The sequence below is a fragment of the Jaculus jaculus genome, chromosome 14 (assembly GCF_020740685.1).
Source record: "Jaculus jaculus isolate mJacJac1 chromosome 14, mJacJac1.mat.Y.cur, whole genome shotgun sequence".
Classification (NCBI taxonomy): Eukaryota; Metazoa; Chordata; class Mammalia; order Rodentia; family Dipodidae; genus Jaculus; species Jaculus jaculus.
In genome coordinates, this window is record NC_059115.1 from 63,750,429 (window position 1) to 63,776,657 (window position 26,229).

Here is a 26,229-nt window from a genome sequence, read left to right on the forward strand (position 1 = left end):
AACCTAAGGAATGTCTAAAACAATTTAAAGCATTTGTTTTTGGAAAAGCAGCAATGCAGTGGGTGGTGTGAAAGAATACTTCTTATTTATTGTAGCAACTCAGATACAGATTTCTTTTAATCTATTTAAGTATATAATTTTGATTCTTAAAAACCAAAACTAAATAAAGGGCTGGAGAGATTTCTCAGTGGTTAAGGTGCATGCGTGCAAAGCCTAAGCACCCAGGTTTGATTCTCCAGGTCTATATAAACCAGATGCACATGATGGCACATGCTCCTGGAGTTTGTTTGCAGTGGCTAGAGGTCCTGGCATGCCCATTGTCTCTCTGTCTCAAATAAATAAATAAATAAATAAATAAATAAATAAATAAATAAATAAATCTTTTAAAAACTAAATAAAAAAGATTAATTTCTACAATGGCCTACATCTGAACATGAACAGTCCTAGAAAGTTCTAAATCATTCATATCTCTTCTGTGTTCATTTCATTTTAGATTTTCCTAGGTAAGGTCATATAAAGGGCACTCTTCACTTAGTGTTATATAGATCTTTCTACTTAAGTGATGCATAAATGCATTTCATTTGCTACCTGACACAGTGAGCATTATAGATGCTGTAACTGTAATTCAGATTCTGCCAACAGCCTCTGACCCCAACAGCATGGCAGACTCTAGACTATTAGAGATCTTCATACGAAACAATCACACACTTCCTCTTTCAGCTAGTTCATGACAGTCAATAAAACCAGTGCATTCATCCAAAAAATACTGATAGGGAATCAATATAGTACAAACCCTGTTTTAAATAGGCACTACACACCACCAAATGTGTATGCATGCACACACACTCATATACATACATACATACATACATACATACATACATACATACATACAATATATACCCTAAAGTTAACCATGTTGCTTCGGCATTTTTTCTACGGACAGCACGTGCTTAAAACAGAAAGAGCTCATTAAAGTGATTCCAACAGGAATTGCCACAAAACAAAATACTTGGTCTCCAAATTTTGACAGATTATAAAGCCAACCCTCTATTAAGAACCGATCACGGTTGAAAGGAAAGGAATAGTCGTGAAGGCATTTGCTCTATGCATTAGTCTTCAGAAAAGCTTTGTCACCGCTATGCAAAAGAAGCCAGTCAGAGAATCCAAAATTTTCAGAAGTAAGGCACATCATGTTCTTTCTCTCACTTTTGATGGTACCATATGGCAAATTATTTTCTCAGGAAAAGAAACAAACTTACCTTTCACAAGCTCGGACAGTCCATGCAGCAATTATCCATAATGAGATACTAAAAACCAAGAGCACAGTTCCTGGGCATATAGTCATTAAAGTCTTCATAACAAAACGTGTATTGAAGTTTATCTTATTAAGTGCTCCAATGCTTCTAGAGGAGGCATCAGTGAAAAGTTTGCTATGTAAAAGCATGACTCTGGCAATCAGATAGAGTCTTAAGAACATTGGTATAGATAAAATAATGTCCACATCAGCGGTGGTTGTGGATGGGGCATAGGAGAAGGCAAGCCGGGCCGTCCATGTGAACGTATAATTCCCAGGTATGGGGTGAATAGCACACACCAGTATTTCCAAGCAGATGAAGAAAATACGCTCATAAGTCATGGCTATTCTCCAGTCATCTGCTCCATTGTCCACCATGAATAACTGAAAAAATAAAGTAGAAAATCAGCTTCAGTATGGCATGAATGGTCCACAAACGTTAGTGCAGATCTTAAAAAAAAAAAAAAAAGACATGTCAGGTGACTCGTAGCAACTGAGCAAGCTAATGCTTATAGAATTTAAATCCTATCCAGACATACTGTGTATAGAATGGGGTATTGGTACCAAAGGATGATTGCATTCTGCAAAAATGAAATGCTTGCTACATAGGAGCTAAAATGATCTTGGAGTCCATGGCACTGGACAATCATGTGAATAGCATTATTTAAAAACAAAGGGCTTCCAGCCTGTTGGAATGACCCCCACTTGAAGTAAAAATAGATTTGCCTTATAAAAAGTTACTCTCCTTTTTAGGAGGACACATTTACAACTATTTAGGGTTAAATCTATTTGGTGGTACCTCTGCAATCATTAGATCCTATACTGCAACAACACTTGAGCATGCTTATAGGAAATCATATCCTTGGCCTCAGAGAAATTCATAAGAAACCACAGATAAATGTGGTAGAGATATTTCTTCCAGTTTCCTCACTACTATTTTTCTATCTTACTTGAATTATTAATTTGCTCTCGACTTTTCTCTAGTAAATATTCTTTTTTCCCTAATTTTCGTATCACCATTAAAGAAAATCAGAGCCTAACAAAAGGAAGCATATGCATGCACGGACAGAAAAGGATGCCTTTCTCTCTTCCCTCGCTGTTTGTCAACAAATATGCCAGGGTCCTGACAGCCCAGGAGCAGCCAGAGGCATTTGGAAATGTGTGGTCACTTTTCCGGCTGATGATCTGTGGGAGTTGCTGGCACTGAGGTGCAGGAAGCTGCAGATGCCAACCACACTGTGATGCGGAAGTCCCACACACCAGGAAGGTCTGTCTGCCTAGATGCCCATATTGCCCGCCCCCCAGAGGAAGGCTTCAGATTCTCTGCCTTCTGTTAAGTAGCCAGCTTAAGTAGGAAGCATCGGATGAAAACATCCCGAAGGAGAACTCTGCCTTCTCTGGTGCGTGACTGTGGGGACGGGAGGAGCAGGTTTCCACACACCGCATCCTGTGCGCTCGTCTACAGGCAGGACTCCCCCCCCCCCACATCTGAACACACGCACACAGAGATCGTGATGGATCCCTATTCCTGCTTGATTATTTACCAAAATATGGATCAGACTGGTCACTGCCTGGGTGTTGCTTTGCAAAACTGGAAATTCGGGTGAAAATTTGTCTTTCTCTTCTGGTACCTCAAAGGAGGTGGGAAAAATGCAGAGACACTCTTCCCAACTGTGTAACAGAATTGAGACTGTATTCTTCATTTGCCAAACTTGGCTCTGAATGACCTAGCAGTTTGTAAATCTGAACTCTACCTTCAAAGGGGCTCACAATCACCACGATCCCAGCGATCTTTGAGAATCTTCAAATGCCACCTCTATTTCCACTCTTGGAATACATGCCTACCTTCTATTTTATAGTTCAGCAATAAACATACCTACATCTGCATCCTTCCTCCCTACTTCCTGTCTCCTGCGGCTCTGTGTGACTAAAGCAAATGTTAGACCAGAGTCCAGTTCCGCTGCTTGAAAGCCTAGTTCTCGTGCTCATGATCGCTTAAGTGGAATACACAACTGAGTTGAAATCGTCACCATTTACTAACAGTAAAACAAAAGATACTAAGCAGCCCAGGCAACTGCCCCAGTCTACTTCAGTTCCTCCACACACTGCCAGGTGGATTTTGCTGCCACTCTTGTGAAGGTCATTAAAGACAGTTCCATTATAATTTTTCCAGCTTTATTTTTATCTTACTTATCCTGTCATTGTTTCCTTTCTGGGAAAAGACTACTTTTCCAGGCTCCTGTGACATCTCCTTTTCATCTCTGCCCCTCTCGGTGACTTTAGCCTCCTCCCCAACTCTGGGGTGCTGTCTCCTTGGATCCATCTCTAACTCTCGCTGAGTGAATCTTCCAGGGTGATCTCATCCTTTACCAGATTCCTCTTTTTGTAAACCATCCTCTTTGTCCCATGACTGTCTTAAAACTACTAAGATCAAAACCATTCAAAATCTCTCTCTACTGTCTGATGGCCACATCTAATCTACATCCACAGCAGAAAAGGCATTTTTCAAACTGGTTTTGCCTCTCTCTCACTTCAGTGCCTACTACTCTCCTTACGCTTCCTTATGGCCGTATATTCTAGAACATACTTCCTTCACCCCTTATGTGACTTCTACGTTCTTTCTTTCCACATTTCCCCCCTAGATTCTAGCCCTCACAAGTTTCCACCTACTGAATTCTTATTCACTCAAGATGAGGGTTCCCATCACTGAATGGTCCATGCCCCATGCAAATCCAAAACTTTACTACTTGGTTCTACACTCTTCCCTATATGTACCTCTTATTGATGCTATCAGAGGACAAGGAGTTCATTATAGGACTATCACTCCTTTCTGCCTCTGAGGGTCCGTGAGACATTCTCGTCTTTAATGCTCGCTACAGGAAAGTCTTTGATGTTTCTCACTCAGTGATGGCTACCCTGATTACCACAGAGGTCCTGATGTTCACTAAAGAAAAACACAAGCAAAGCCCACAACATTTTTCACATTTATAGAGAACACATCCTACTAAGTGATAAATCCTTGTAACTATGTAATTTTGTGATTATACAGAAAGTACAGATAGCTTTCTTCTTTAGTATATTTCCTAGGGGGGGAAATATTCTATTTCATAGTTTCATTTTATTACCAGGGACCTCAACACTCAAACCAATTTTTTTTTTTTGGTTTATTTTATGGCATTACATTTAAATTCTAAGTTGAGGAAGAAACTTTCTACTTCTCGCCATACAATTCTACTCTCTACATTGCATTTTTTTTTTCATTTATTTCATAGAATACCAGAATGCTAAGCACTCAGAGTAAGCGTCGCACCCTAGGCATGCCATACAATTTACCGTAGACACAACATCTGCCCATTGACTTTCCTAGAAAAGGAAAACAATATCAAAAGGCAGACTAAAATAAATTTAATAAACCAATTATGTTCTTGGATATTGTTGTGAAAGAAGCAAGGAAGGGATGGAACAGAGAACAATAGATGAGAAATGAGAGCAGTTGTGATTATCTACGGATGCTCCACATTGAGCAAGTAACAGGTAAGAGAGAAGCAGCCACGTAAAGAACATTCTTGCCAAGGAAAATAACATGTGTAAAGACCCTGGGCCTTACCAAAGTCTAGCATGTTTCAGGAAATAAAGCAGGAGTCAGAATGACTGAAATTTAATGGCCAAGAGGACAGAGTATAGGAGGATGACTTTGAAGGTACAAAATAGGACCAATGTTGGAAATGACATTGGATTAGATTTCATTCCAAGTGCAGTGGCATGAACCCACTATACGTATTAGCAAAGGGGGTAACCCAGTGGGAATTACAGCTTATAGAGCTTATCCTCACAGCTATGAAGACCTCTTGCTAAAAGAGCCAAGTGTGTGGAAGGACAGATACAAAAGAGCAAGAAATATGACTGCATTTGAGGCACTGCAACATCCCTGTGACCTGAACCACAGGCTGTCATGGAAATGGAGATGGTACAGTAGTGCAGAATGCTTGGGATCGTCCTACCATTTGCTGACTGGCTGAATGCAGGGCCAATAACACAAAGAGAAAGATTCATAGATGGCTACTGAGTGAAGAAAAAGAAAAAACAGAGTGAATGGTGAAACCACTTTCTAAAAACGTTTCCTGTGCCCTGATGGGAAGTAAGAAATGAAAGGTTCTATTTTAGCCATGCACATTCATGTATGGATGCCATGTCCATAGTAAGATATGCAAGACACACTGAGAAGTCTGGACTGTTAAAATAAATTTGAAAGACATCAGTATTTAAGAGGCGTATCAATTAAAGAAAAACATCAGGAAAAATAGAGAATAAGACAGGACGGTACTCAAGGCCAAGTTCTGAAGACCCCCAAAAGTGGAGGCCACCTAGAAAGTTAAGCCATAGGCAGTCTGTGAAGCAGTGAGGAAAAGCTGTCATCCTAAGACTCAGTCACAGGCTATCAATTACAAATTATGTAATAGTATTTTCATAGTACTGTTAATGTATATACTAATCTCTACAGAAGACAAAAGCATTGTAAACATTGAGAGTCCTATAACTACTCATTCCAAGTAAAATATTAAAAGTAAACTGAAGATATATCTATATGACCTGTTTAAATTCACAGGTAGGGATATATATTTGTTTTTTTTTTTTTTTGAGGTAAGGTCTCACTCTGGCCCAGGCTGACCTAGAATTCACTATGTACTCTCAGGGTACCCTCGAACTTACAGTGATCCTCCTACCTCTGCCTCCTGGGTGCTGAGATTAAAGGTGTGTGCCACCATACCTAGCTATATGTTCAGTTTTTGTAAATTTTTTTGTTTATTTTTATTTATTTATTTGAGAGCAACAGACAGAGAAATAGGCAGAGAGAGAGAGAGAGAGAATGGGTGCACCAGGGCCTCCAGCCACTGCAGACAAACTCCAGATGCATGTACCCCCTTGTGCATCTGGCTAACATGGGTCCTGGGGAATTGAACCAGGGTCCATAGGCTTCACAGGCAAGCACTCAACTGCTAAGCCATCTCTCCAGCCCTATATGTTCAGTTTTTAATTCTGATATTCTTAACATAAGGAATATTTTAGGGAAACACAGTGGTTTAACTTTAATTCTAGGGCTGCAGATAGTGGCCTTTACCATATGTCTAAAGTAACTTGCACACCTGAAACAGAATATGTCCTCATTGCTCACTTTAGCTACTTTTATGTTAGGTTACTTCAACTTATTTATATATTTATAATTAATTTATTTTGTTATTAATTAGTTTTGTACTGAGTGAATACAGTCCAGTTGGTACCATTGTTAGGCTCGTCCATGTCCTACCTCCTCCTCCTGAGCCCTCTTTGTTGAGGTACATGGGTCATGCATTGTGGAGTTAGCCTACAGTTATGGGTTGGAGAAATGTCTCTGCATATCATGACCCAACATGTGGCTCTGACATTCTTTCTGCCCCCTCTTCTGCAAAATTACCCTGAGCCATGTTGGGTTCATTTTTGGTCTGCTTCAGTGATGAGATGTTGGGAGCCTCTGTGTCTCTGGATATCTGATTTGGTAGGAGTTGATTGTTCTCTGTGTTTATCTCCTTCACCCTTGTGTTGGTACCCAGTTCACCAAGAAAACAGCACACTTGCTTGTTTGGCCAATTATTCTTACTTTCAGCTGGGACCCTTCTGAGGTATGATGGGGGTGGTCAGTCACTAGACAGTGCTTCTAGTGCCAGAAGGTGCTACATGGGCGACTGGGGGAAAATGAGCAATATCTGTCCAAGCAACTCATGGTCTAACCTACTTAGCAGAAAATAACCTGTCGTGATGCTCACACAAGTGCAATAGTGGTGCACAGCCAAGGTGGGAAACCAACTGCTCTTGATTTGGCTAACTGATCTGCTCAGTGGAACGGGACCCATAGCTGGAGCTGGGAAACAAGTCAGAACCATATCCAAACATGAGCCTGCTCCATTATCAAGCTACCAGTAATTGTGGGCTACAAGAGGGCCTACACCTATTAAATTTTCTATTAAAAAAAAAAAAGGGTTATCCCATTTGTCTGGTGCTAACTTTACTCTCCATTGGAGAATCTGCTTCTCTTTTTCAGATAGAGGCAGATCCTCAGGTTACTTCAATTTTAAAAAGTAAAGGGATGGTACTGGGAGGGATAAGGTTTATGTGAGGATGAAGGTGGGGCAGGATGACTCAAAACTAAGGATGTATAAAAAAGTCATATGGACACTTCTACTGGATAATTAAAATATATCTTAATGAAGATGTAGCTGACTTGGAAAAAATGAATTTATCCCACATCAGGCTTTAATTCTCCAGGATAACATTTGTATTTGTTCAGATAGCCAAAGCATAATATATTTCAAGTTCACTGTCTAAGATTTATTGATAGTGAAGTCCACAGTGGAAGAGGGTCTGGAGTACAGAAGGGCCTGAGTATGGGACCAGGTGACCTGCTGGGACCGAAAGGGGATCAGCTACAGAGACTCTACTTGCCTCTTTCATGTGTTTCCTATGCTGGGTTCAGGAATAGTCCCTTGCACTTTCTTTTTTCTCCTAAGGTATGGTCTTACTCTAGAGCCCAGGCTAACCTAGAATTCACGATGCAGTATCAAGCTGGTCTCAAGCCAACAATGATCAGCAGAGAAAGAGAGAGAGAGAGAATGGGCACGCAAGGGTCTCTAGCTGCTGCAAACAAACTCTGTGGTCCTGTCTTGAATTTTCTGTGCTTCCTTTTTGGAAAATAATCCAGGGCACTACTTAGTACAAAAGTGGGACCTAAATAATACTCACTCGGTCATTTGTTCATTAAGAAATTCTGAAAAGGAAGAGTAGTAAGGGAGAAGTAGCCACATTCAAGTCTAAAATAAATTAAAAACTAAAACCATGTAAACATGACAGCATCAGACCCTGTCTCAAAAGAATGAGGGGAAGAGTAACTAAGAAAGACTCCTCACAACGAAATCAACCTCTGGCCTCCTCCACTTGCATGTTCATACATACAGACATGCATATACATATGGGGCATACACTATATGCATATACATGCAAAAAAGAAGTTACATTAAGACACTAGCAGTAGGAGTAAAAACAGGTCTGGGGGTATAGCTCAGTCGTCGCACACTTGCCTAGTACACAGAAATCCCTGGTTCAATTCCTAGTACTAGAACAAAAATATGCTGTGCCAGTGAAGAAGCAGGGAAACAGTAGGGAAACTAACACATACGGAAGGTGGAATTGTAAATTCAGCCAACCCGGGAAGAGGAACATTCATCAAATTGCACATACACACACATCTTCATTGGTCATGCAATTCCATTTCACCAATCATTTGCATGTGTGAACAACAGGGAACATATGTGATTACTCGTGGCAGCACTGCTTTCATATGTGTAAAGGGCTGGGTAATCTGATACACAAATGAGTTAAAGAAGTTATGGCTACCCTCAAAACAAAACAGGATGCCATTGAATAAAAGATGATGAAACCTATCATATATTAGTAAAGAGAGAGCAGTCTAGGAAACACTAAGGTTTTAAAAATATATTATTTATGTAAGAGTGAGAGCATATGAATTGAATGGGCACATCAGAGCCTCTTGCAGCTGCTAAGGAAGTCCACACGCATGTACCACTTTCTGCTTTTGTGTTTCTGCTTTTTCATGGATACTAGAGAATCAAACCTGGGCAAGCAAGCTTTGCAAGCAAGCGCCTTTAACTTCTGAGCAATCTCTTCAAACCCTAATTTTTTAAAGTAATGTTACAATTTGTAAATTTTGTTAAAAGGGAAAACATACATGTTTATTTTATGTGTATCAAAGAAAACCAGGAAATTAATGGGAAGAGCTACTTAGGGAGATGATCTGTGGGCCTGGGGACTGGAAATCTTAAGAGAGATAGCAAGATAAACGATCTTAAATACTTTTAATTTTGAAATCATATGAATAAGATTAATAAAAACTAATGAAGCATTGTTTGTAAAGAAGACAGAAAAATGAGAATGTGCATTGTCATTAGACATCCAAATCCTTCTTAGCAAATATTCTATGTACAAACCGGAAAGTACTAACAGCTATTATGAATGATAGAATACAGAATCAAACACATAAATCCAATTTATTGCTCAAATATTCTGCTTACCAAGGCAAAACCTTGGACCATTACATTGCATAACTGTTTTGAACAGCATGAACAAAAATAAATAAGATTTCTTAGTTAACCTTTAAACCAGTATTCAATAAAACCAAGCTCTTGTTTTTAATTTGCTGATTGAATGCTCCTATCTGCGTGGTTCTGTGGATACAAAGATTAGAAAGCTTCCCAGTGTTTGATGAGAAAGAGTATTATAAAAGAGACATTTATATTTATATTTGAATGCCTGGGGAAAGTGCCATCCAAAGAAAGATACTGTGGAAATAGAGAGGAAGGTGAGAAGGCCACATTTTAGAATACTACACAGTGCCTAACCTACCTTCCACACTGGCTTTCTGAGATATTCATGCGACTCATTTCTGTGAACTTCCAAGTTCAGTTTTAAGGCACTTGGGAGATAATCACCTCCCCACCATAAAACAGCACAAATGTTAATAAAATAACAACAAAACCCAAAATAATTTCCTTCCTTAAAACTACATTGTGAATTTTATTGATTTAAAAGCCTCCTACAAGAGGCAACATAATTAATGAGGTTTTCCTTCACCATTGCCAAGACTCAGCCAACGAGAAGTTAGACCACAATCACAAGTCACAGACAAGGTCAAAGGAAACACAGCCAGAGAGAGAAGGGTTTTCACCCACAAGACCCACAGCTCAGAACCACAAAAGGGGTGGGGCACCAAAATGCTTAGAATCTAACTCTCCTGAGCAAAACAAAGAGGAAAGCATCAAACTTAATGCTTGTCTTACCCTCACCAGCCATTCTGTAGCCTGTCCACTCTTTCATCATTTCATACTGCTCTGAAATTACTCTGAATCCTACAAGGAGATTTCAAACTGAAAGCAGTGAAGTGTTAATTGTGGAAATGCCAACTCCTCTCTGAAAGAAATAACAGTGATTGGTGGGGGAGCCTTACTAGAATTCAGGATACTAAGGTTTGGATCTCAGAAATGCTACAAAGTTGTCACCTACATGACCTTGGGAACTCATCGAAACCTTGTTGATCTTATTTTTCTACCATGTGTAAAATGGGGCAATGCTCTCCACTGTGTCTAAAGTGCTGGTAAGGATGAAATGAGAAATTCAATGAATTTTATGCTGTGGCAATGCTATTAAATGGCTGACCAGACACCACTCACATCCTTTACTCCACTATATAAGTATCTACTTTCCCAGACTCCTTTGCAGTTGTATACTACCTTTATTTTCTGTCTTTCCCTCTACTTTTCCCATGATGCAGTTTTGATGCCCAGACATAAATACATGTTTGCTAGAGGGCTAAATAGGATGTCTTTGTTCTATTTTTAGATTAAAAAATAACAGATATGGACGACACAGCTCTTGTCCTTCCCTTCCTCTGTCAATAAATAAAAATGAGATTTGGATCTGCTAACCAAAAAAAAAAAAAAAAAAAATCAAAAGGAATCCCAGGAATAAGCAACATCATACCCATCGAGCCAGCAGCCATGTTTACTATTCGTTTAAGCCACTGTCAGTTGGATTTTCTATTATTTGAATAGAAGAAATATATCCCTATATTTAATTAAAACATTAAATTCTGTGTAACTATCTATAAATGATAAAGTGCTTATTAACTAAAACACTGTATGGGTAGAAAAGTCAAGAATCAAAAGGAATGCATACCAAATATTGAAGTTTGAAATACAACAACTGCTGAGTGGTGGTGTTCTTCCTGGGTGAGCAGCTTTTGTTCCTGACTTTCAAATAGGAACTAACTTCCTTGAATATCCACTAGTGTGGGTCAGAGGAAACATACACACTTCTTGGAGAAAGACATGGTTTTAAAACATAGCTTGATCACTTACTAGTTGAGTAGTTTGGGGCAAAATCCATCCAAAACTTAATTAAGCATGCACAGGTATAACAATAAGCAAAACTTATCAACCTTCAAGATTATTGTGAGGTAATACCCACTCTGCAGATGCTAGTAAAAAGGAACCCATGAATGTAGAATAGTATTCCATGAACTCTCAAGAGGAGGAAGTCTATGAATTAAATGGTAATTTGTGCTGTGAAAGTGGAAAAATTAGCCATGGAAGATGAAGAGGAAAGGAAGTTGGTAAGCAAACACAGGATAAAATCAATAAGTCAATATTGGGAGGAGCTCTAGAAAGGACTGATATTTACTTCTGATGGGGTTCTTATCAATTGCTAAGACAGCAGGTTTCTGAGCTTCTCCTCCCTTGACCTAAGCAAGGGCTTTGTCTACAGACTAAAATCTTAGAGTTATCCACTGAGATCCAGAGAGAATTAAGGTTATCACAAATTCAGGTTCTACTGTTATTAAGACATAATTAACATCAAATCTTAACTCTTTTGACAAGTTTCTTACAACCCTACAGGCATAGAAAAACCATTCAATTATTATTCTCACATTGCATTAGAATTTATTTGAGATGTCATGATAGGCAAAGACAGGGATTAGGTGCAAAGTAACCCCACTTTGTAGGCAGCTAGTCAGGGATACAAGCCCAAAGGGAATAAAGAGATAATCTATTTGTCCTGTCAGAGCAGATGAACACAGGTTTTTGTTTTTTTAAGAGAACAGGGTTAGTGTACTGAAATCCAAAAAGCCCTTGACGCAAGTAAAGGTCAAAAGCCCTGACTCATACTAGCTTACCAGGAGGCCAGATGGTCCACACATCCAAATAAACCAGTCCTTTGTCTAACTCATCAGCCTATCAAAAGCCCTCACCATACATTCACAGTAACCAATCCAAGACTTGATCCTTAGTTTATATCTTTAAGGTTATTAAAAAGCTGAGATCTGCTGGGCATGGTGGTGCACACCTTTAATCCAAGCACACGGGAGTCAGAGGTAAGAGGACTGCCGTGAGTTTGAGGCCACTCTGAGACTCCATAGTGAATTCCAGGCCAGCCTGGGCTAGAGTGAGACCCTACCTCAAAAAACCAAACAACTAATAAAAAAAAAAAGAAAGAAAGAAAGAAAAAGAAAAAAAAGCTGAGATCCAAGCCATTATGCAACTACCTGCCCAGGACCCTGCCAAGCTCAGAGCTTTTCTACTTTATGTTCACTTGATTTTCTGATAAACCCTTCCTTAACTTGCCCTTCTGCTGTGTGTCCACTTATCATTCTCTCTGTATCACAATACAAATACAATACAGTGGCTTGGAGAATTTTAGTGACTGCACAGAGTCCAATGCTTTAACCTCCAAATTGTCTTTCCAGTGCCAAGAAAGTGCTCTCAAAACTTGCAAAAGCACTTGAAAACTTTTCTAGAAAGATCAAATAATGGTTTCCTGGCTTAATAATATATCACAGAAGATACTGGAGTATATGGCTTATGCATCCATGTTCTATAACCTAGAATCAAGTAGATGTAGAGTTTGTTTTGACTTGCCACCGTTGATTAGCTCCATGAAGGGAGAAACATTGCTAGACTGTCTCATCCTCGGTGTTACCAGCTGACATATAAGTAGGCCTAGGAAGAATGCTTCTCTCACTGTACTGAGAGAGGACAGAGTGCCATTGTGTACAACAAGTATTTCATCACATTTCACTTCAGTGCTATGCCAATGGTTTGAAAGTATCAACACTAGTAACCAAACATGGACTCAGAAGAAAAGGACACAGAGACCAATGTCACTAATTGTGGCCACTCTAATGGATAAAAATCAGTTATTAAAAGAAATAGCAATTCAAAATTATTTCCATAACCATAATTTACTAATTCTTTGGTATTCTTAATTATTTATAAATTTTGGTGAGCATCTTCAAATTATGTTCAGAAGTATGTAAGGAATCAATTAGTAGGCATAGAAAGTCTCAAAGCCAAAATTAAATAACAGCAAATTCATTTGATTCCAACAGTCTAGTCTGCAATGATGAAAATTTATGCATTTCCATTTGAAGCATTTGGTAGGTACTTCATAGCTAATGTATATTATCACCATTTTCATTACTTGAAGTACTTAAATCTATCTAAGGGCCAATTCATACTTATTAGGACATTTGCCCTTCTAAGAGTCTAATTAAAGTACAAGCAGTTGAAAGAATTTGGTCATGGTCACCCCATGAGTTAATGAAAACCCTGAAGGCAAAGTTCAGGTCTCCCAGCATTCACATGATTTGATGAGAGCATAAAGGATTACTGAAGAGGTGAGAAAATCAAAAATTTATAAAGCAAACAAATGCCTACCCACTAATTTACATTACGATTTGTGCAATGTCACGTCTGACTCCCTGATGCTCTTAGACAACCTGTGATTCTCTGGTAGAGACAAATGTTGAAATAACCTTTCATGTTGCATGCACTGCCCTGAGGGACAGAAATAGACCCTATTCTTGTCTTGGCTTTTTCCAAGTTACATCTTATTCATCCTAAAAACTTGTTTGCTCCTGGTTCCCGTTGTATAGAACCTCACATTCTACACAAGGTTCGAGATGAAATGTGAAAGCTCCTTTCAAAGTGTCCTTAACTTACCTCATTAACTCTGCCAGAAACTGTTCTACTCCTTGTTGGTGTGTGTGCGTGTGCGTGTGCGTGTGCGTGTGTGTGTGTGTGTATATCACCACCATGAGAGAGGGGAAAAGAGGCTTTGAGGCTGGCAGCACAAGGATAGTACAATGTAGGTGATTTGAAAGTAGAAGGGATTTACTGGGTGTATAATGGAAAAGGAGGCAAGAGGTGGGGAGAGAAGAGGGTACTGAGGAGGGTCAAACAAAACTAAAATGTATGAAAACGTGATAAAGAAATCTAACACTTGATAAGTGAGTTAAAAATAAAGTTTTAAATTAAAAACAGAGTGTAAATCAAAGTACCCAGTGTGGATGGATGAAGCCACACAGAAGTCATACATTATTCAATGAATATCCCCATGCCAAGGGCACACTACTCAAGGCTCCCAAAACAACACAAGCAACTGCCACTGCTGTGGATTCCCACTAGAACTACATGGTAAGACCTTACTGCTGAAGACACAAAACACTCTGGTTATAGGCCACGGGTAAATCAAGCTAGAAGCAAGCTGGATGCACCTTCTATCAGCAAGCTTGATAGTGCTAGAAATGTTACGTAGTCATGCAGCCCTATTGACCAGTGAGACATGATGTCCCTACTGGTGCAATCATGGCAAGAATATTATTCATCACTAACCACTTTATGATTAAATTTGAGACCTGCTCTATAGAAGGGAATTCACATTTGGTACTATAACCCTGGTCAAAATCTCATGGCCAGAGAAGTCACAGGTCCTAGAAAAGAAACTATTGTTGTTTGGCTAAATAGGCATGATGTGGCAATCAAATTGCCTTCTTCATTTTTTTTTTTTTTTTAATTTTGGCTTTGTGTTTTGCAGGGTCTCACGCCCACCTAGGCTGACCTGGAACTCACTCTATGACCTCAAACTCACAGAGATCCTCCTACCTGAGTCTCCCCAATTCTGATATTAAAGGCATGGCCACCCTGCCTGGCTAAATTGCCTTCTTAATAACTACATTTATGTTCACAGATTTTTGCTGTGGTCAGCTTTGGTCAAAGAACTTTCTCTTTTATAGTGTGTAACAGTCACCATAGCTACTTATTACTGGTCAAAATAATAAGAATTAGTGTGAGCACAATTGATAGATGGACATTGAGCCATAAAATGGGTATGTATATTGCCCCTTACAAAGGTCTGAGAATAGCATGAAAGAGGGCACAGGAAAGAATGTGAGATCCACAGAAAGACGAGGAGTGGTGTCGATCACTGACTACCAGGCATGTCATGGCCGTTGCACACATGAGCATATAGCACAAGACTGGGCTTGTAAATGTCCTTGCATGGAGGAGGAAGGAGCTTCATAGGGCCTCATCCCTCCCTGAGGATCTTTACAGCTCATGGTTAATGGGGGATGCAGAAACATTTTCTTCTGTGGAATAGCCACTGGTAAAGATACCCATGCTCCTGTAAACAATCCCTCCCCCACATTCCTGTAAGCCATCTTAATTAAGCTCATTGGATCAAGACAAACAAACAAGCAACAGCAACAACAACAAAAATACAAGAAAATGGAATGGGAACTAGTTTGGAAGAGGAATGGGAAGGGAACAAGAGATGGTAAGAGACTTCTGGCCAAGATGGCGACTACCTAGCTGCGCTGCAAATCCCAGGGAAAGAAAGATAGATGCAGATCCTAAGAAGAGAGCCAACCCATCATACCTCAAAAGGTCCCTGGCTGAAACTAAGGAAAACTGGCGAAACAAACAAGGGTGCTGTTTTCCTGATGAACCAGATACCAGCACAAGGGGGAAGGAGACCAACACAGAGAAAAATCAACTCCTACCAAATCAGAGAGCCAGAGCCTCAGAGGCCCCAACACCTCATTACTGAAGCAGACCAGAAATGAACCCAACATGGCTCAGGGAAATTTTGCAGAAGAGGGGGCGGAAAGAATGTCAGAGCCATATGTTGGGTCAAGATATGCAGAGACATTTATCGTACCAATAACTGTGGGCTAACTCCACAATACATGACCCATATACCTCAACAAGGAGGGGCCAATGGGGGGGGGCAGGTCACGGATGAGCCTAATAATGGTACCAAACTGCCTGTATTTGCTGAATAGAAAACTAATTTTAAAAAATGCAAAAAAAAAAAGAGAGATGGTAAGAGCAGAGGGTGTAAGAAGAGGGGGTGAATATTATCAAAATACATTACATGCATATAAAAATAAAATGGAATCCATTGTGTATAATTAATATATACTAATAAAGTCATTACAATCATATAATCACTCAAAAAGATGTACACTATCATTGTTGTCATTTTAAAAATAAAGAAACTGAGGGTTCAGAGTTAAGGAACTGGTCAGAGTTACACGGAGTGGCATGTAGTGATGAGTTATGGACACAAGCAGTCTGTCAACAGAACCCACATCTGCAGCAAGAGACTGCTACTTGTCACAAATTTAAGCAGCTATAAAGTAATTTTAGGTATAGCAAAGAATCGTGTCCAGTGATAAAAATTAATGAAGCTATATATTCTTGCCTAGTTTATTTACCTACAGCCTTAGCTGTTGGAAAGGGAGAAATAAAAAATATTCAGAGGGGAAGGAAACAGCCGATTTAAGGAAGAGACCTATTCCATCTAAGTAAGTCAGCTCTAGCAGGGACTATTGACAGCGAAAACACATACACATGCACACACAGGGTCACACACATAACTGTGCACACACTCATTCACAATAAAGTAGACAGAGGCCTCTGAAACCTAGGCATATGAACTCATTTAATGAAACACCAAACAACCCTGCATCCTACCTTCACTGCAGGACATCACTATATCAACACAACACAGTGAGTGGTCTCAAGTGCAAAAGAACAGCACTGACCTCAACAAAGACTATGAGACTTAACTGAGCCCTTGTTTGAAGTCATAGATATGAAGAACTCTCATACCTATGTGTAGAACTGAGAAATATTTCATCCAGCTTTTAAAACTACAAAGTAATATGAATACTTATTTTAAACATATTTTTACTGTTTTACATAAAAACATTTTCATTTATTTATTTGTGTGAGAAACGGAAAGAGGTAAACACAGAGTGAGGACAGGGCTTCTTGCCACTCCAGATGCATGTGTCATCTTGGGCATCTGGAATTGTGTGGGTACTGGAAAACTGAACCCAGACCATCAGGCTTTGCAAGAAAGCAAATTTAAGCACTGAGCCATCTCTCCACCCCAGAATAATTATGCTCATCAAAGTGCTAACAGAAAATACTAGCCTGGAGGCCTATACATTTTTGTAATAGCAAACTATGTTTTGGGCAAGGGATCTTATATGGCTACTTGCTAGGACATGAAACATTTCCCCCACAAAGGAAGCAAATGACACTTTGAAAGGCTGGGGAAGCTCATGAAATTTGTTAGGTTCAGGAAGCTCAGAAAGTTGAAAAATTCATAAGCCCTCCACCTTCTGCCAACCATTGAAAATGCTGTAAACAGGGCTGGAGAGGTAGCTCAGCAGTTAAGGCACTTGCCTGCAAAGTGTACAATGAGAATTTGATTTGCCAGTACCTAAGTAAAGCAAGATGCACAAAGTGGTGCATGCATCTGGAGTTCGTCTGCAGCAGCTAGAGGCCCTGACTCACTCATTTTTCCTCTCTCTCTCTCTCTCTCTCTCTCTCTCTCTCTCTCGTTCTCGTTCTCTCTCCCTTTCCCTTCCTCTCTCCCTCCCTCCCTCCCTGGTGTGCTGGTACACATCTTTAATCCCAGCACCGGGAAGGCAGAGGTAGGAGGATCACTGTGAGTTTGAGGCCAGTCTGAGACTAATTCCAGTTCAACACGAGCAATGTCTGGGAAGAGACTCCTTGGTGTAGTTAACTGTAAATTGGGCATGGAACTCAGGATGCACACATGCTGGGATAGGCTTCTTGCTGAGGCACAGTCACCCTGGGTGATGCAGATACATTTTATGTCACCCATACTTCTCTAAGTGACTCCAATAAACTCCAATGCTCACTTAGCTATACTTAGGTAAAACCATTTCTTTTGTCTATCTGTTGCTTTATCTAGGGTGAAGAGATGGTTGTTCTTGTCTTCCCAGGAGAAGTCACATAGCATAAGAGGGTAAAAATAACTTCAACACATAAAGATGGAAGAAGAGCCTGGCGTAGTGGTACACGCCTTTAATCCCAGTACTCTGAAGACTGAGGTAAAAGGATCACTGTGAGTTTGAGGCCAGCCTGAGATTAAATAGTAAATTCCAGGTCAGTCTGGGCTAGAGCAAGGCCCTCCCTCAAAAAACAAACAAACAAAAAGATGGAAGAATAATGTAAACAAAGGAAAGAATTGCTGCAATAAGATTCAAACAGAAATCAGAAAGATTAGATGAACAAGAAAAAAAAATCTAGCAACTCAAAATAAAAACTAGTTGTAATCATCATATGCAGAATGACTAATGTGGAGGAGGCTAAAAACATATCAATAAAATACTGGATATCAATAATAAAGATGGAAGGATATAAGAGGGCTGAGAAATCTGAATGAAAAACTCCCGTTAACATTAAAAATTGTTAAATATAGGTATTTCTTAAAAACTGAGTATTCACTAAAGGAGTGACTATACGTTGTGGAACATCTAAACTATCACAGAATGAAATGACCATATAAAAGTATAGGACAGGGCTGGAGAGATGGCTTAGTGGTTAAGCGCTTGCCTGTGAAGCCTGAGGACCCAGGTTTGAGGCTCAATTCCCCAGGACCCATGTTAGCCAGATGTACAAGGTGGCGCATGCATCTGGAGTTTGTTTGCAGTGGCTGGATGTCCTGGCACGCCCATTCTCTCCTTCTCTCTCTCTCTCTCTCTCTCTCTCCCCCTATTTCTCTGTCTGTTGCTCACAAATAAATAAATAAAAAATAAACAATTTTTTTAAAGTATGGGACAGAAGAAAACAAAAAAAAAATGCAATAATAGTTGTCTCCTCTACCAGAAGGTGTATAATGAGACTCAGAAGAAAATGGAAAGCATTTCAACTTTGGCTATATTATTCTTTTTCTCCTCTGATAATGAAGCCTAGGAGGGAAAGAGATGAAAGATGTCTATGCTAAGAGGCAAAAAGCTCAGCAGCCTGTAAGAGCAACAACTTCTGAAAGGTCCGGGAGTCTAGGCGCAGAGTCTCCCTTGCAGCTACTGGCTGTCAGGTCTTTCTTCTTTTCTTCCTCATTACAACAGAGCTCTGCTGGAGCTGAAACCACTGAGAAGCCCACCATGACTCTCAGACTCAAATGATCAGAGTCTTGGCAACTGGGAACACATTCAAAAAGTATGGAATCCAAGGGCCCAAAGTTCTGAGAGCAAACCAAGAAAATTTTTGCTGTTTTTTAATTCCCCCCCCCCAAAGCTAAGCCATTGAAATTCATTAGAATAAAACATTATGCAGCAGTTAACCCCTGTTTGGTATTAGCAAAATACACTCAATTTTAGTTAATATTTATTTCCCAAAACTTCCATTTAAAAACATTATACTTCATTCTTTAATGACTGCTATGACTGTTAATGTTAATATTCTTTCAAAAATTTGTAATTACATCCAAGCCTTGGAACTAGTTCTGAATACTCACATGGTAGAAGGACCAGTCAGGGCTGATGTTGAGGATCTTTAATAAGTGTTACTAATTTATATTTTTTAGATTAAAAAATGCTGTTTTTCAGTGCTTCATTAAAGAGACGTTTGGAGTGGTCACAAAGAAGTTTAGTTTTCTTTAGAGCATACATTAGGTTCCATTTTTCTATCCTCACATTATAAGGGATGAGATATCCAGGAAGTATTGCAGGATTGTCAACTGGTCTAATATAAATGTACTGCAAGGGGTCAGGAAAGGCTTGCCAAGGACAGACTTGAGCTGAGAGTAAAAGCTAATGGGGAATAGCAGTATATTTCAGGTTCAAGATACAGCCTGCACAAAGGGACAAAAAGCTCGAAGTATGGAATGTATTTTAATCTCTAGACCCTTAAATATAACTCCAAAAACATGCATACACCTACACATGCTGTCTATGAACACTAAGGCCAAAGGAAGGAGAGAACTGAGATCAAAGAGAACCACCTAGGACACAGGATGTAAGTTGGCTGACCTTCCATATTCATTGCTCTAGGCATTAACAATGACCCCCATGGTTGAAATCAATGACACAAATCACATGAAATGTGTATTTGCAAATGCCAAATATGTAACTGTAGAATAAAACATTAAGATTTCAGTGATCAAATACTAACTTCTGTTCAGTGTTATAAAGGAAGGATTCAAGGGAAGGGAAGAAATTAAAACTGAGAGAAGGAAGAAAGAACAGTGAAAAGAAGATGGAAGAAAATGAAAGAAGAAAGCGTCTATAGGCAGGAAGGAGAGAAGATGACCTGATGGCTCATTAAAACTTCAGATGTACCAATTTTAATAACAACAACATGGGGTAACACATTTGCACACCTTTGATGCTATAAGACAAAACATTTCACCACACCAAATTTTCATTATTTATTAAAATAAACTGTGATAACAGCAGATCTGTAGGTAGAAGAACATATTTAAGATCATTTCGGTCATGATTATTTTTGAAAGTGAGTCTCTTCATGTAAGGATTTATGAATTTTCTGCAGAGTAGTGGACACAAGTTGCACATTTCAGACAGCAGAAAGGGATTCAGCATGGCTATAAGTGCCTGTAATTAACACTTGGGAGGCAGAGGCAGATGATTCACAAGCTTGAGGACTATGTGTACAGCAGAGCAACTTTGAAGCTACCCTGAAGTAGATAATGAAGTGCACATCTCAGGAAACCAAGGGCTGGGCTGGGGAAATGGCTTAGTGATTAAGGTGTTTGCCTGCAAAACCTCAGGACCCTGGTTGGATTCTCCAGGATCCACGTAAGCCAGATGCACAAGAGGGTGCAAGCGTCTGGAGTTCATTTGCAGTGGCTGGAGGCCCTGGCATACCCATTCTCTCTGCTTCTTCCTCTCTCTCATAAATAAATAAATATATAGGATGTAGCATAGTGATATAGAACTTCCCTTGCATGTACAAGACCCTGAACTTTGCTCCTCAGCAGATGTGGGGGAATAGCAGAAAAGGGATGGCAGAGGCACAAATTGCTTCTTTCTGCTCCCATCTACAGTCATGGCAGACATTATTAATCAATCAAATCCTTACTAGTTCATCCCTTCTGTGGCCTATGAATCATTTCAGTCCACACAGGTACAATGAGAGGATAGATATCAAGTGATGGGTGAGAGAAAGCTTACTAGCCATTTTCAACTAGAACAATGCATTTAATGTTATAAATGTTTTTCACTGGACCATTATCCCACTTAATTCAGGTGGGGATATGGCTACATTAGGCAAGGATGACAAAGGAAAAGCTGTCAGAACTGAACTAGGAAAGTAGGATGGGCATTCCAGAGTGGAGCACCATTACAACAACATGGACTTATATTCACCCAGATTTTATGACAGTCATCAGAATTCTTTCCTATCCTCTACTTCACTTTCATGGATAATTGAGTGTTGGCTTCCATCCCATCACTGTGGCTCATCCCTAGAGACAGATGAAAGAGACTAAATAAGACATATTTTATGGAACAATTAATTATGGATAAAGATTATTCTACCACAGTCTCCTTGAATCAACTGTGGTGAGCTGAAGGTAACATAAAATTTAAAGGAAACTGTTTCCTTCATCTATCTTAAAATAAACTGCTATTTTAACACATGTAAGTTTCCAAGAGAGGAGTACTTCATTTTAATGGTAATAACCAAAATTAAGATGGTATAATAATTCTTTTATGTTCCAGATAAAATTGTATCCAATTGAAAATTATATATAACCATGTTGCAAAAGGTAACCTTTGAAGTTACAGATCTGAAGATCTGAATTTGATTATTTGCAGCTGTGCTACTATCCAGCTAAACAGAATTACAATTTAGATCAAATGAAATAGTGTAATATACCTAACATGGTGCATGTTCACAGAAGGCACATTACATATTAATTATTATGATATGTGTCAATTACTTCACTAATAAAACCTAGAGACAACAAATCTTGATCATTGATTTTCTACATTAGTCACGTTGGTGGTTAACTGTCCCTACAATACATCAACTGAAAAGCATTAATAGGGCAGAGGTGAGTCTTCCAACATTCTCTCTTGCTTCACTTTCCCATTTCAGTTCATATGTCTCCCTCACATAGTCAGTGCTTTAACATATTTTTAAAGTAGTATCATTCTCTTTTTATCATTATTGGGACCACATATAACATTTGCAAGACTCACCAAATGCTGTACAAATGAGAAAGCAATAAGAACATGTAGGGTCTAAATCCTGTTGGGTGTAAGAGACTCCTAGGTGGCAAAACAGATCATCCCTTAGAAAAATCAACCAAAAGAATGAGAGGATAAAATTTGAGATTACAAAGGAGATGCTTCAACAAACAATAAAGTCTGGCGAATCATTTGGGAAATCTGAAAGTATATATTCAAAAACACAGAAAATCTAGAAGAAACTGATACATCACTAGACATTTAGGACCTAACACAATTAAATCCATAGACTATCGACAGCCTAATCGACATATAAGACTGAAACAGTTTTTAAAAAACATGGGTCATGGGTCTTCTAAGAAGAAAAGTCCCTGGTTCACTGCTGAAGTCTATCATTTAGGAAGGGGAGAATAAACCATCTCTGCTACCAAATTCATTAAGTGCAAGCTAGTATTACCCTGATACCAGAGCCATTTAGGTTGCAACAAGAGTGTACAGACCAAGATTTCTGATGAACATAGACACACAAATTCTCAATAACATTCTTGCAAACAAAACTAGTAACCCATTTGAAAGATATGAGCCAGGCATGAGGGCAAACACCTTTAATCCCAGGTATGCAAGAATGGTTCTCCCCAAACAAATCAGTAAGTACAATATATCACATAAATTGACTCAGGAACAGAGTCATTAGATTCAGGAAAAGCCTTTGTGAAGTTCAATATCCTTTCATTATAAAAGTCCTGAGGAAACTAAATATCAAAGGAACACTTTAAAGTTATTCACAACAGATCTATACCCAACATTACTTTAAATAGTAAAAAATTGAAAGCACTTATCCTAAAGTCAGGAATGACACAGGAGTGTCCACTCTACACTCTTATTCAATATAGTTCTTGCAGTCTGAGCTAGAACAATAAGGCAACACAAAGACATAAAATATATATAAAAATATATATAAACAGGAAAGAAATAAATCAAGTTATTATTACATGCATATGACATGATCCTATGCTTGCAAGACATAAATTTCCACTAGAAAAATAATCAACATTAAAATATCACTATATACATATACATACATATATAGTGATATTTTATATATATTATATATAATTATACATATATAATATACATATATGATATACATATTATATAATTATAATATATAATATATTATATAATTATACCTAATTATAATATATAGAATTACATATAATTCTATAATATATATAAGTAATTATATATATATTACATACATAATATATAATATATTATATATAATTATATATATATATATAAAATTGTGAAGTGGCTATTTTATTGAAGGTGAGCTACAGTTTCAGTGCATTGTTCTTCAAGATTCCAATGACATTCTGCAAAGACATTTTAAAATATCCTAAAATTCATATGGCAGCACAAAAGACCTTGAATATCCAAAGCAATCCTCAACAGAAAAAAGTGATGCTGTAAATATAATACTATTTCAACTTAAAAAAAAAAAAACAGTAACAATATGGCTGGCACAAAATAGACACGTAGGCCAATGGAATAGAATAAAAGACCCAAGAATAATCGTATAACCAGCGGATTTTCAACAAGGGTGCTGAAAACACAGAGCGAAGAAAAGAGCCTCTTCAACATGGTGCCGTGAAAGCTGGATATTCAACTGTGGAAGAATGGAGCCAAACCCACACTTGTCAGCCTACTCAGACATCAATCTAAAGTGATCAAAGACTTTAAGGTAGGATCAGAAGCTTGTAAGGGAAAGCACTTCAAGATACGGGCATGTAACAAGAATTCCTGAAAATGATCCAATAGTGCAGAAAGTAACTGCAAGAATCGAAAAAAATTAGGATTACATAAAATTAAAAATCTTTTTCCCATAAAAGGAGACAATTATCAGAGTGAAGAAACAGCCTACAAACCGGGAGAAAATATTTAACTAAACATCTAGTATGGAAAAGATTCAGACTCTATTAAACTAAAATATATCACCACTACCCCCAGATTAAAATTACACTGTGATTCTATCTTATCCCAATAAGAATGGCTATCATTAAGGAAAGAACTCACAGCAAATGCTGGCGCATATGTATGGAAACAGAAACCCTTATTCATTGCTGATGGGAATGTAAACTAGTAGACTATTGAGGAACCTAGATTTAGGGCATCTATATACACTATACACACATACACATGAAAGCAGAAAGGGGATTATTTGTGGGGAGAAATAAAACCATCAAGAGTGGAGGGGCTAGATAAGGGCACAAGGAGGGTGATGGGGTGAAAATATGCACAAAATACAATAATATATGTATATCAAAACCTCATGAAGTAACTCACTATTTTATATGTTTACTTAAAGTATTAATTAGTAAAGGAAATAGCATCCACATGTATAGACTGCATTTCAGGAAAAAGGGTCATATTGAAAGAAAAGAGAGACTAAGAAAAATGTATGTGACCCCTTCAAACAGCTGCAAAAATCTATCCAAATTGTTCCTCTGCTAAAGGACACAGCTAAAGTGTTAAAGCTTTGCACCTGAAAAAAATTGGAAAGTACATGCTAAGACCCCATTTACTCTATACTCACTGACTATACTCAAGAAGGTTCACACATGAACAATAAGTTTGCTGAAACTGTTTTATAAAATAAGTTTATGGTATTAAACACAATTGTTCAGGGTGAAACTCTGAGATGTGAAAGCCTAATTACATGGACATAACAAAGTGAGCTAAGTTTTGGAGAGGCCAGCTGTCAGAGGTAGACATATATCCAGTGTTCAGAGGTGGACATCTATCCACTGTTGTTTCTTTTCTTTTAGAGGTATGGTCTCACTCTAGCCTAGGCTGACCAGGAACTCACTCTATAGCTCAAGGCAGGCCTCAACCTCACAGTGATCCTCCTATCTCTGCCTCCCAAGTGCTGGGATTAAAGGCATAAACCACCACACCTGGCCCCATCTACTCAGTTTTCAGAGGTGAACATAATACAGTTTTCAGAGGTGGACATCTGTACAGTGTTCAAAGGTGGACATCCACCCAGTGTTCAGAAGTGGACATCTATACAGTGTTCAAAGGTGGACAACTATCCAGTGTTCATAGGTGGACATCAATCCAGTGTTCACAGTTAGGCATCTATCCAGCGTTCAGTGGTGGAATTCTATCCAGTGTTCAATGATGGACATCTATCCAGTGTTCAGTGGTGGCCATCTATCCAGTATTCACAGGTGGACGTCTACCCAGTGTTCACAGGTGGACATCTATCCAGTGTTCAGAGGTGGACATCTATCCAGTGTTCAGTGGTGAACATAGGACCAGCGTTCAGTGGTGGACATCTATCCAGTGTTCAGAGGTGGACATCTATTCAGTCTCCAAAGTTGAACATCTATTCAGTGTCCAATGGTGACCATCTATCCAGTGTCCAGTGGTGAACATCTATCCAGTGTTCAGAGGTGGACCTCTATCCAGTGTTCAGAGGTGAACATCTGACCAGTGTTCAGTGGTGAACATCTATCCAATGTTCAGAGGTGGACATCTATTCAGTGTTCAGAGGTGGACATCTATCCAATGTGCAATGGTGAACATCTATCCAGCGTCCAATTGTGAACATCTATCCAGTGTTCAGAGGTGGACATGTATCCAGTGTTCAGAGGTGGTCATATGTCATTTTTTATCTATCCAGTTTTCAGAGGTGGACATCTATCCAAGGTTCAGAGGCAGCATCTATCCAGTTTGTATTCATCATAAGCACAGCATTACTGCATGCAGAAAAATCTATTTCATTTTGCTTTCAGCCAAGTCTTATATCCAAGCTACAAAATTTGTCTCTTTTGATAAAGAAATAAAGAATAAAAACAAATGCATAGCTGCAATTTCAATCAATAATATCTAACTCTAATTCCATTCATCTTAAAAATTTCAATTCAAACTAAACTTCAAATAGGTCATTACAGGCAGGAGAACATGGCTAAGAAAGGGCACATTCGCTGGGTGTGGTGGTTCACGCCTT

The 26,229-nt window shown here is 38.8% G+C and overlaps 1 protein-coding gene across 1 annotated transcript in view; it reads right to left on the reverse strand.

Annotated features, from left to right (window-relative positions):
* The window catches only part of Kcnn2 (potassium calcium-activated channel subfamily N member 2), a 143,449-nt gene that overhangs the window by 94,367 nt on the left and 22,853 nt on the right, over positions 1–26,229 (reverse strand). Inside the window, exon 4 of the mRNA XM_004651572.3 lies at positions 1,263–1,681. Coding sequence (XP_004651629.3) covers positions 1,263–1,681 — 419 coding nt within the window. The remainder of the gene's footprint in view (positions 1–1,262; positions 1,682–26,229) is intronic.